General features: G+C 43.2%; 1 protein-coding gene across 3 annotated transcripts in view; it reads right to left on the bottom strand.

The window, feature by feature from the left end:
- pold1 (polymerase (DNA directed), delta 1, catalytic subunit) overlaps positions 1–12,671 on the bottom strand; it is a 247,573-nt gene that overhangs the window by 196,471 nt on the left and 38,431 nt on the right. For all 3 annotated transcript variants that reach the window (XM_059953951.1, XM_059953950.1, XM_059953952.1), the window contains exons 9-10: positions 10,074–10,240; positions 1,125–1,229 (exon numbers count right to left, since the gene is read on the bottom strand). In XM_059953951.1, coding sequence (XP_059809934.1) covers positions 1,125–1,229; positions 10,074–10,240 — 272 coding nt within the window. The remainder of the gene's footprint in view (positions 1–1,124; positions 1,230–10,073; positions 10,241–12,671) is intronic.

Here is a 12,671-nt window from a genome sequence, read left to right as displayed (position 1 = left end):
AGAGTGGTAGGGTGGTGGAATGAGCTGTGGTTGACAGGAGATGTAGAACATCTAGTCAGGGGAATAGTAAGCTTACTTAAGATTTAGGAAGTAAGAGTCAGACAGCGCTCTAAAGAGTTACAAAGTAGCCAGCAATGGACTTAGGAGAGGATGTGAGAAGCCCTTGGTTAAGTAGGATAAAAGAAAATCCCGATGCCAGGAGAACAGGAGGATGACTAGAGTGAGGGTAGGTCCAATCAAGGATAAAATAGGAAATGTGAGCCTGGAGATGGAGGAGGGAAGTTAGCTCTTAATGAATACTTTGCTTCAGTATTCACCTGTGAGAGAGAGACCTTGACAATATTAGCAGGACAAAACAGACTGATGCACTGGAACACGTTGATGTTAAGAAGTCCAGGTCATCGCAGTCAGAGGTCCGTGCAAGTCAAGAAGTCAGAGTCCGAAGATGAAATCTGAGGCAGAGTCCGAAGATGAAATCTGAGGCAGAGTCCGAAGATGAAATCTGAGGCAGAGTCCGAAGTTGGATGCCTGACGTCTGCACAATTGAGAGTTTGGCTAAGGACTGGAGGCCCAGAGGTAACCTGCCCTGGGGTTGGAGGCCTGTCAGTATGTGAAAGTAGGTGGGTGGGGAAGGGCTTCTCTTTGCTATTGTTGTCTTGTTTTATTGTTCCAGCTTGTGTTGTTCTGCTGAACGCTGTGGGCATGCTACGTTGGCACGAGAATGTGTGGTGATGCTTACGGGCTGCCCTTGGTATATCATTGAGTGTACTGGTTGTTAATGCAAACAATGCATTTCATTGGACATTTATTACATTTATATATGTAATAAATAAATCTGAATATGAATCTGAGTCTAACTGTTGGATTGGATAGGCAACGACTTCCTTTTATATGATAAATTCTATAGAATTCTAACTCACCAAAATGTTGAGCGAGACGCTGGGCGCTGACTGGGCTAACCTTGTTCTACCTTTACTTGCACTAGAGATACATCACCAGGCTGTTCACAAGGCTAGCTGGCAGGTTGTTAAAAATGTTACGTGTGCATAAATTATCGCCAAGTCAAGGGAATTCCAGGCACGATGAGAAAAAAACAAGTGACAAAAATGCACCATCATTCTTACCTTGAGCGCCTGTGCCCTGTTGATCAAGTACGGCAAGTCAAAGTTCTGAATGTTGTATCCAGTAATTATATCAGGATCAGCTACTCGGATAAATTCTGACCAAGTCTGAGGAAAAAGAGAAAAATACACAAAGGTATTTGAAGTCCTCAAATTGTACACCAACGTTTGAAAATAAACCCATCACGGTACATCTGTGGAAATTTGCTAGAGTGCTTGTAGTTTTAGCCGCTGGCTTGGCTTTCTCATAATTGCAGCAACATGTTGAGCCCAGGATAGATCTTCAGAGATGTTAATATCCAGGAAATTGAACTTGCTCACCTTTTCCCTTGCTGATCCCTTGATGAGGACGGGTGTGTGTTCTCCTGGCTTCCCTTTCTTGAAGTCTATAATCAATTCCCTGACCTTACTGACACTGAGTGCAAAATTGTTGCAGCAACACCACTCAACTAGCCGATCAATCTATCTCACTCCTGTATGCCTCCTCATCACAGTCTGAGTTTCAGCTAACAAATGTGTCATCGGCAAATTTATGGATTGTGTTTGAGCTGAGCGACGTTGTGTCAGCTTGTGGATAAAAGGACAGAGTTTTTCCAGAGGATTTCAATCTTAACAAGACAAATTTGAACAACAATCAAATTCCCACTCAAACTGGCTCACACGCTGCAAGATATCTGCTGAGAAGTAGGGTGTTATCCTACAGAAGGGGCCCAGCATGGGGAGAGTAGTAACTCAAAACCAATTAGAGTAAGATGGACAGCTGACCTACCTGGTCAACAAATGATAGAATATCAAACTTGACAATAACTGAAACACATTTCTAAACAAAAGTATTATTTTCTCTTTATTACATAGAATGTTACGGCGGAGAAAAGGGCTCACTAAGCCTCAGTGTTCCTACACAGCACCCACCTCCCACTGTCCATCACTCTTTCAGCAGAGCCTATTCTCATCCAAGCTCACTCTGTTAAATCCTTTAATCATGAATGTTGGTTCAGGGTGTAGTTGTGGGTTGCTTTTCTTGTGGTTTAACTTTCCTATGCTTGCTTATGATCTTTATTTAATCACCTATATTCATGCAATTGCTCAGTAGGTTTTCTAGTAATTGTAGAATAGCAGACTCTACTTTCTAGAAGCTTCTCAGTTTTTGTGCAGCAGGTGTCAAGCCTCTTGAATCCGGCTATTTGATAGGTCAATTGTTATTACTGAAATGTCATTATCTCTGGTCCGAGTATGAGATCACCACGACTTCTTTGTCTTTGCTTTTTTTTCCTCTTGCATTTGATCCCTTCAACTCTTTAATAAAATGACTGCAACCACCAAGTCTTATGCCTCCGTACACTAGATCCACCTTCTTTCTAAGGAGCAAACAAATGTTGAGATCTGGTAACACAATTTGGGGCCAATCTCCACTATGGAAACTCAGCAAAGAGGTTACGCCTCAACAGCGAGCTTCCAAATCTTGAAGTACAGCATCTTTCCACAAGAGCAGAATTAAGCCATTTGGCCCAATGCATCTACTCTGCCGTTCAATCAGGGTTTGTTTCCTCAAACACTACCCCGCCCCAGCATTCTCCCCATAACCCAAGCCCCATTGCCAATCAAGAACCCATCAGTCTCTGCCTCACATTAGTTTCCCAAGGAACCTCTGAACATGTCAGAAGTGCCAGGTATGGTACCTGGAATAAAAGACTGGGCCCTGTGGTTGCTGCAAGTCGTGATATCTAATATGCTTACTTTCAAGAACAGAATGTGGGTCGCACAACCAAGACCACTATCTACTGCCATTGAACGGAGTAGTTGCCTAGGCCATTTCATAAGACAATAAAGTGACCCACATGGCCATGTTGACCTGGAATAACAGACAAGACAGTAACAGCAAATTCCCTTCCCCAAAGTAAATAAGTGGGCGAAATGAGTTTCTATAAAACTCCATGAATTTCATAAACATTGCTAATACTAGCTCCTCACCTGGAATTAGTTTGATCGAGTATGTAGCTTTGAACTCCAGTCCCCCAGACCTTTAGTCGAATGCCCCAGACAACTGGGCTACCAACAAGCACTAAGGTTAATACCTCAGCATCATTTAATTAATCTTTCATTGCCTTTCATTTCTAAGATCAACAAAGAGACAAATACTTCTTTAAAAAAATTATTAGCTTTATTTGTCACAGCTACATCAAAACAGTGGAATGTGTTGATTTACGTCAACGACTACAGTCCTTTGATGTGCTGGGGGCAGCCGCAAGTGTGGCCATGCTGCTGGCACCAACATAGCATGCTCAGAACTTACTAACCCTAACCACTACACCTTTGGAAACGTGGGAGGAAGCCAACACAGTCACGAGGAGAGTGTACAAACCCCTTCCAGAGGGTGGCAGGAATTGAACCCCGATCGCTGTTGCGCCACCTTTAATATTTCTATTGCATACTAAATTTACAGCCAGAAAAAAGTGGATACTGCTCTGTCCATCACAGGAAAAGCCCTCCCCACCGTTCAGCATGTCCACTAGGAGCACAAGAGTGGAGCAGCCATCAAGGACCCCGCCATCCAACACATGCTCTCTTTTCGCTAATACTATCAGGCAGGAGCTAGAGGAGACTTGGGTCCCAATACCGGGTTCAGGAATAGTTATTACACTTCAACCATTAGGACAAACACGGAACTGATTCCACAACCAATGGACTCATTATCAAAGTATGTAGACTATATACAACCTTGAGATTTGTCTCCTTAGAGAGCCACAAAACAAAAACTCAATCAAACCCATTTTAAAAAAAGACTGCCAAACATCCAATGTGCAGAAAAAAAAATCAAGCAAACAATAAAAGCAAGCCAATAACATTCAGAACTGAAGTTCATGAAAGTGAGTTCACAGCCCTGAAGCCAGTCAAAGCCAATTCGGGAGGCCAGTAGCTGCAGGCAACAACCTCAGTTCAGCACAAGACAAGTGATCGTTATGGCGCGTCTCTCTCCTCCAGCCTCTACACAACTGACCGTTTCAATCTAGCCTGGCGCTTAAATTGGCCAAACAACAGTTGTTCCTCACTCTCTGACCCAGGCCCTGCCATTTCGATCCCTCTCAGGCCTGGGATCTGCCGTCTCAATCAATTGTTTATTTGTATTTGTGCAATTTGTCTTCTTTTGGACATTGCTTGCTTACTCATCTTTGTAAGAAGTTATTCATTAATTCTGTTAGGTTGTTCTGCATCTATCATGAATGCCTGCAAGACAACTACCCTCAGGGTAATATATAGTGACAAACATGGAGTTAGATAATAAATTTACTTTGAACTTCAAAATTTATTCTCAATGAGACCTTGTTGCCTGTTCTCTCTTTCACAAAGTGCCTGACAGTGGACTGAACTTCCTACTGAATCCATAAGAATTTTCTGTACTCATGAAAAACTGCATGGATTGCTACCTAAAGTCTGCAGGAAATAAATATCTTGATGTAAAAGATTGTTTACATAATGTGTGGATTCTTTATTTTTATTTTGGCGGTACAGGTTCCCAGAACGTTGGTTAGATCAGCAAGGTTACACTACTGCCTATCCGGAACAGTTAGGATTTGTGGACCATTTCAAGTCAACCAGAGAGTACAGACAAGAGCTCTGCACAGACCAGGCAGAGCCATGAAGGTGATTTTTCACTCTAGTGAAGAAACTAGAAACTTTCATGGTGCATTTCTTTCCTGAGTAATAGACCAAATTACCTGATTTATCAAATTCAATTTCAGAGCTCTCCATGGTGGTACTTAAACTTACAAACACAGAGATTCTGCTGGAAATACAGAGCAACACACACAAAATGGTGGAGGAAATCAGACCAGGCAGCATCTATGGAGAGAAATAAACTGTTGATGTTTCAGGCTGAGACCCTTTGCATTCACATGCACTCTAGATTCTGCACCCTTCTGAAGAAGGGTTTTGGCCTGAAGCTTCGACTGTTTGAACTACAGTATACAGCCTCAGTCACCGGTCTAGAATAACTACTTCACTACGGTGAAGTGAATAACTACTTCACTACACTTCGGAAAGAAAAAAAAGGATTGATTACCCAAAATCAAACTAGTTTTCTCCCCCACCTCCACTCAATGGAACAGAAGTGTTAATGGTGAAGCTGTGTGCACCCAGCCGAACGGACACAGTCCTCCTTCTATGTAAATTTGACTGAATACTGCTTTAGCTGGCTAGATCTAAAAGCGGAGAGGCTGCAGACACCAAACCACAGAGGATTTTTTTTTTGCATGAGCCTCACTTCGTTCCAGAGCGTGGGCCTTTAGAATCTGCCCTTTGGGGAAACTAATCAGTTCTCCATCAGTGGTGCTTTCAAAAAGCATGCGATAATATGCAGATAAAATACATATATAAAACGGGATAAATAGAGTTGCCGAGAAAACACAAGAATAGCCTACTCTGCAATCCACCACTGATTCTGCAAAGAGCAAAATAAAATGCAAACACTTCCTCTCATATACAACTTCATTTGAGATGCAAGCAGAGTTCAGGACAAGTTTCCCAACCAAAATTGAGTCAGCGCAAATACTCCACTGATTCACAGAGCAACATAGCACAACAAGCCTTTCGCCCCAACTGATCCGTGCTGACTACGATGCCCACTGAAGCTAGTCCCATTTGCTTGCATTTGGCTCTTTGTCCCTCTGAACCTTTCATATCTGTGTACCTGTCCAAACATCTCATAAATGTTGTTATTGTACCTGCCTCAACCACTTCCTCTAGCAATTCGTTCCTTATATTCACCATGCTCCGCATGAGCAAGTTGCCCTTCAGGTCAGTTTTAAATCGTTCCCCTCTCACTTTACAACTACGCCTTCTAGTCTTCAATTTCCCTTTCTATGGGAAAACGACTGTGCGTATTCACCGTGTCTATGCCCTCTCGTGATCACCCACCCTTCTCTTACACGCCAAGGAATTAAGTCCTGCCTTGCCCAGTGTCTCCCTATAACTTGGGCGCTCAAGTCCTGGCAAAATTTTGGTTAATCTGCTTTTCATTCTTTCCCAATAATGGCTTCATTGCTATAACAAATGTACAGAGCACGCCAAAAGCGACCTCAGCAATGACTTTCAGCGCCGCAGTGTAGTCTGAGCAGGTGTAGCATTGTCACGAGTGTTAGCTTGACATTAAAGACACAGGGTCAGGTTTAGCATCACTGACATGTCATGAAATGTGTTGTTTCATGGCAGCCATATGGTGAAAATACACAAAAACAACAATCACATGTATATTTAAAATTAAATTTAATAATTAGTGCAAAAAGAGAACAAAAATAGTGAGGTAGTGTTCACGGGTTGGTTCATTGTCCGTTCAGAAATCTGAAAGCCGGGGGAAAGAAGCTGTTTCTAAAACATTTCAGCATGTGTCTTCAGGCTCCTGTACCACCTCCTCAATGATAGTAAAAAGAGCACATCCTGAGTGATAAGGGGTTTTTAAATGATGGGTGCTGACTTTTTGAGGCATGGCCTTTCGAAGATGTCCTCAAAGTGTGGAAGGGCTGGTGCCCATGATGAAGCTGGCTGAGTTCATAGCCCTCTGCAACTTTTTCCAATCCTGTGCAGTAGCCCCACAATACCAGTTAGAAAGCTTGCCACAGTACATCTGTACAAATTTTAAGTGTCTTTGGTGACATACCAAGTTGCCTCAAACTCCTAATGAAATACAGCCACTGGCATGCCTTCTTTGTAATTGTATCAATATGTTGGGTCCAGGAGAGGTCCTCAGAGAGGTTGACACCCAGGAACACCTCGATGAGGACTGGTGTGTGTCCCCTCGACTTCCCCTTCCTGAAGTCCACAATCAATTCCTTGGTCTTACTAATGCTGAGGGCAAGGTTGCTATAGTGACGCCACTCAACCAATCTCTCACTCCTGTATGCCCCTTCGTTACCGTCTGAGATTCTACCAACAACAAATTTGTCATCAGCAAATTTATAAATGGAGTTTGAGCAGAGCCTAGCCACAAAGTCATGGGTGCACTCAAACAGGTCAATGCAAAGGGCTGTAAAGCACTTCACACAAAAAAAAAGAACAGGGCTCTCTAATGCCCTATTCAATATTTACCCACTGACAAGATTACCCTGTTATTTATATTTCTGGGAGATCTTCCCAAATTGCATTACCAATGTAGACCAAAAGACATAGGAGCAGCAGAATTAGGCCATTTGGTCTCTGGAGTCCGCTCTGCCATTCTACCATGGTTGATCCCAGGGACTCTACAACTCATGTTCTCGGTGTCACTTACTAACTTGTCATCTTTTACACACTGGTTGTTTGTCAGTCTTTGCTTATGTATAGTTTTTCATGATTTTCTATTGTATTTCTTTATTTTCCTGTAAATGCCTGCAAGAAAACAAATCTCAAGGTAATACATGGTGACATACATATACCTTGACAATAAATTAACTTTGACTTTGTATTTTAACTCTCAACCTCATTTTCCTGCCTTCTCCCTGTAAGCATTTGACACTCTTAAGGCTGATTTATACTTCTGTGTAGACTCTACGCCGTAGCCTATGCAAGCGGCCTACGCCGTTGTATTTATACTTCTTCCTGCCAAAACGCAAGTTGGTGGTGGGGTTTCTATGCCACTGTGTTGAGTTTCTTCATGTACTCCAAACAATGGCGACTGAAACTGAGCACATCATGTTGGAGCCAATAAAGCTTGAACCGGAGTTACTTTTTTTGAAATTACTGCCACGCGGAAAAGAGAGAAGACGTCTGAGGAGATGGTGTGTGCCGCCATTGCACGGATTGAGGCAGAAGGAGGGTGAAACTTCTGTGCTTGTCCGGCCACTGAGAGACACGGGCGAGGAGATGCGTATCAAATATTTTCAGGTGTCGGCAGGTAGATTTGACGATTTGGTTCATTTTCTCCATTTATTTCATATCAGTGTACACACAGCATGCCTATAGACATTACTTGGAGACTGGCAGTCACCATTCGAGTTTTAGCTTCAGGTGGAAGTCAACAGGCTGTAGCAGCTAGCTACAAACTGGTGCCAAGCAACCGGAAATGCGTAGGAGGAAATGCGATGCTACCAAGTGGACCAATCACAGTTGTTGCAGTCTGTGTCGCCGCGACGTGTAGTTTGGGGAAGTGCACATGAGTCTACGGCATAGGGTACGCAGCTACGACGTACCTATAGCGTAGATTCGACGCAAAAGTATTAATTGGCCTTTACTAACCAAGTTAAGACCATAAGACACAGGAGCAAAACTTCACTGGTTGGAAATTCACTGACATTCAATGATCACAAACGTTTTCACTTTTACCTCAGGAAGCTCCACTGTTCAGTGACATCCACTGAAGCAGCACAAGCACTTGGTTATCAGACAAGAACCAGGCCCTCTTCAGCACAAAGGCAAAATGGCTTCTCATTATCAAGTTCATACTGTAGGTGAAAACCGACTGGCATGGTAGCCTAGTGGTTAGCACAATCACTTTACAGCACCAGCAATGACCGATCGAGGTTCAATTCCTGCCTCTGTCTGTAAGGAGTTCGTACATTCTCCCCGTGAACGTGTGGGGTTTCCTCCTGTTTCCTCCCACGTTGCACAATGTACATTTAGGGTTAGGTTTAGTGAGTTGTGGGCACACTATGTTGGTGGTGTGGATGCTCAGGCTGCCCCCAGCACAATCCTCGAACTGTGCTGGTCACTGACACAAACGACACACTTCACTGTACGTTTTGATGTGACAGATAAAGCTTTAAGCCTTATAAACACCAGCAAAATGTGCATAACTGTAATAAAATTTCACATTAGATATTTGCGTTCATTTGGGAATTACCCACAATCTCAGTATGAATACATTTAAACAGAGAAAATCTCAATGCTCAGGAAGGAGAACTACATTGCAGGAAGGTGGTCTGTTCTCATTAGAACTTAGAAGCACAGCACAGGAACAGGACCCATGACCCACTATATTGTGCCAAACTAAGTTAGAAATAAAATGCTAAATTAATCCCATCTACCAACACAACACTCACGTGGCTAAGAGTCTCAGTTGTACTTGCCTCCACCACCACACCAGGCAGTACATCCCAGGCACCCACCACTTTCTGTATTAAAAAAAAACTCCCCCCCCCCGCCCCATATCTCCTTCCAAATTGCACCCCCCCCCCCCCCACCTCACATTACATGCTTGCCCTCTTGGTGCAATATTGTGCTGATCTAATGAAACACCTATAGTAACTCTTTCCTTCTTCCTACACAGTGTCCATATCCGTCCATTCTCTGCATGTCCACGTAGCTATCTAAGAGCCTCTTAAACGCCTCTACTATGTCCGCCTCCACTTTCATCTGAGCTAGCTCATTTTAGGCACCCACCATGATGTTTAAAAAACTAGCCCCGAACATCTCGTTTGAATTTGCCCCCTCCCACTTTGAAGGCATATCCACTGATATTAGACATTTCAACCCTGGGAAAAAGATACCAGCTATCTGCTCTATCTATACTTTTCAATCTTATAAACCTCTATCTGGTCTCCTCTCAGCCTCAACCACTCCAGAGAAAGCAACACAAGTTTGTCCAACCTCTCCTTATTCCCACTAATCCAGGCAACGTCCTGGTGAATCAATTGCACCACCTCCAAAGCCTCTGTATCAGAGCAACTGGAACTGAATACAATACTCCAGGTGCAGCCCAACTTTAGGGTTTTACAATGCTGTAACATTACTTCCCAATTCATGAGCTCATTTCTTTGACTAATAAAGACAAGCTTGCCATCTGCCTGCTTTATCACCCAATCAACTTGAGTAGCCATTTTCAGGGAGTTATGGATTTAGACCCAAAAATCCCTATGAAAATCAATACTGTTAAGGGTCTTCAAAAGAATGAACTGCCCAAGAGGATGATACAATTTATTCCTGTTAGGTCCAAAGATTGACACAAATCACTTGCAAAGCACTACACTCAGTTAGTTCACATACCTTCAGAAGCTCACTCTCCTTCTCAAAGCATAGCACCTGCGATCCAACAATGCCGGCACAAGATTTGAGAGTGAAGACGTTGCGGATAAAAGGATCCTTCTCGCCCTGTTTCAGCATCATGTTGCCAATCTGTATCACGGGGTCCTTCTCAGCCTCTGGAAAAATACCTAAACAACGCACACAAGTGTTAGACCAGAAGGAGTAGAATCAGGTTTAGACGCACGCCCTCATACCTGCCCTGCCATCCAAGTCCCGGCCCCAACTCCACTTACCTACCCGTTCCCCTTAATTTCAACTCCCAAACATTCATCGATATCAGCCCAGACACAGGGAGTCCAACCTTTTTGATGCCATCAAACTATACCATTAAGCAAGGCATCCATTGACTCAACCACACATTCATGAGGGAAAGAATTCTAAAGGATCCCAAACCTGAAAACAAGAAAATGTTCTCATCTCAGCCCTTGAACTGAAATGATGTCTCCATATATCAGATACCCCATGGGGGGGGAAGCATGCTCTCAGAACCTATCCTGCCAACAGGGTACTGATTGTGTATGATCAGCCATGATCACAGTGAATGGTGGTGCTGCCTAGAAGGGCCGAATGGCCTACTCCAGCACCTACGGTCTATTGTCTATATTGTCTGCCAAGCTCCCTTGGAACATCTCACTAAGATTACCCTTCATTCTCAGGGTCAAATGTGGAATAAAATCTACAGGTGGATCACACATAACCAGCTAAAGTGAATTAATATTAAACATTGTAAGGTACAGAACAGTTTAAGCAGTGACACTTCAAATATCATGCAGCAGGGAGATGTGTTGGATGCCAATGTAGGAAATAACCTAACCTGAAACAATCAAAGCCTGAACAGGGAGAAAACACAGGAAATTATTGTGGACTTCAGGAAGGTGCAGACGGACCCCCACCCCCGGCAAATACATGACTCCTCTGTAAAGACAGGTAAGTGCACTAAGTTCCTGGGAGTTCGCATTACAGATGACCTAACCTGGTCCCTCAATATCACCTCCATGAACAAAGCGGCACAGCAGCACCTTCACTTCCTGAGACGTAGAGGCAAGCAAGGCTTCCCCCACCCCCATCTTAAATGTGTTTTACAGGAGCACCATTGAGAGGGTCCTGACAAGTTGCATCTCCGTCTGGTACGGGAGCAGCTGAGCATCAGGCCAGAAGTCCCTACAAAAGACTGAAAACAGCTGGGAGGATCATAGGGGTCTCCCTACCATCCATCTGGGACATCTATCAGGAGCGCTGCGTACCCAGGGCCCTTGGTATTATTAAGGATCCAATCCAGCATCCCCTTTTGGCTTTCTACCATCAGACAGGAGACTATGATGCATAAAAACAAGAACAGTCAGGATGGGAAACAGTTTCTTCCCCCAAGTCATAAGATTTCTGAACTCCCTGCTGCATGATATTTGAAGTGTCACTGGATAAACTGTTCTGTACCTTACAATATTTAATATTAATGTACCTCAGTTTGTTATTTATATGTGATTCATCTGTAGATTTTATCCTTAACACACAATAACTTAAGAAGGTATGGTTTGCACCCTGGTTCTGAGAAGCATTGTCTCATTATATACATGTACTTAGTTAATTGACAATAAACTTGACTTGAAAAATAGTTTCTTAAGTACAATGGACACACTACTTATCAAGTACCCATTTTAATTAGAGCACACTAAAGCAACTTTGTATTATTCTTACGTAAAAATCATAATTATACTCAGTAGCCACTTTATTAGGCCCACCTGAACATTAATGCAAATATCAACGGATGCTGCCCGACCTGCTGAGTTCATCCAGCTTTTGTACATGTTAAGTGCAAATATCTAATAAGCCAATCATGTGGCAGCAACTCAAAGCATAAAAACAAGCACACGTGGTCAAGGAGTTCCACTGTTGTTCAGATCAAACATCAGAATGGGAGAAAACTGTGATCCAAGTGGCTTTGACCGCAGAATGATTGTTGGTGTCAAAAAGGGTGGCTTCACTATCCCAAAAAAATGCTGATCTGGGATTTTCAAGCACAACAGTCCCTAGAGTTTACACAGAAATGGCGCAAAAACAAAAATCATCCAGCGAGTGGCGGTTCTATGGCAAAAATATCTTGTTGATGGAAGAGGTCAGAGAAGAGTGGTTCAAGCTGACAGGAAGAGAACAGCAATCCAAATAACCACCTATCACAGCAGCAGTGTGCAGAAGGGCATCTCTGAATGCACAGAGCATCAAACCTTGAAGTGGATAGGCTACGTCAGCAGAACAGCACACCAGGCTCCATTCCTGAACCTAATAAAGAGGCCAGCGAGAGCACATATCACTAAAATTCAATTGTTTTACCGTGGGCCAGTATAGTTACTTGATGAGTGTTGATTGATGGGAATGTTGGCGATTTTTATATAAAAATTGCCAGCATTCCTATCAGTTCCCCCTAGATTCTGCCGTTCGCCTACATATTTGCCAATTTTAGGTGAATGGGAGAATCTAGAAGGAACCGAATTGGCAAGCCTACTTGTCTACATGCCTTTAAGATGTACAAGGAAACCAGAGCACCCGGGGGAAACCCACACA

Source organism: Hypanus sabinus, chromosome 29 (assembly GCF_030144855.1).
Source record: "Hypanus sabinus isolate sHypSab1 chromosome 29, sHypSab1.hap1, whole genome shotgun sequence".
NCBI classification, from domain to species: Eukaryota; Metazoa; Chordata; class Chondrichthyes; order Myliobatiformes; family Dasyatidae; genus Hypanus; species Hypanus sabinus.
Note: the sequence above shows the minus strand (reverse complement) of the source record. Positions and strands in the feature narration are given on the sequence as shown.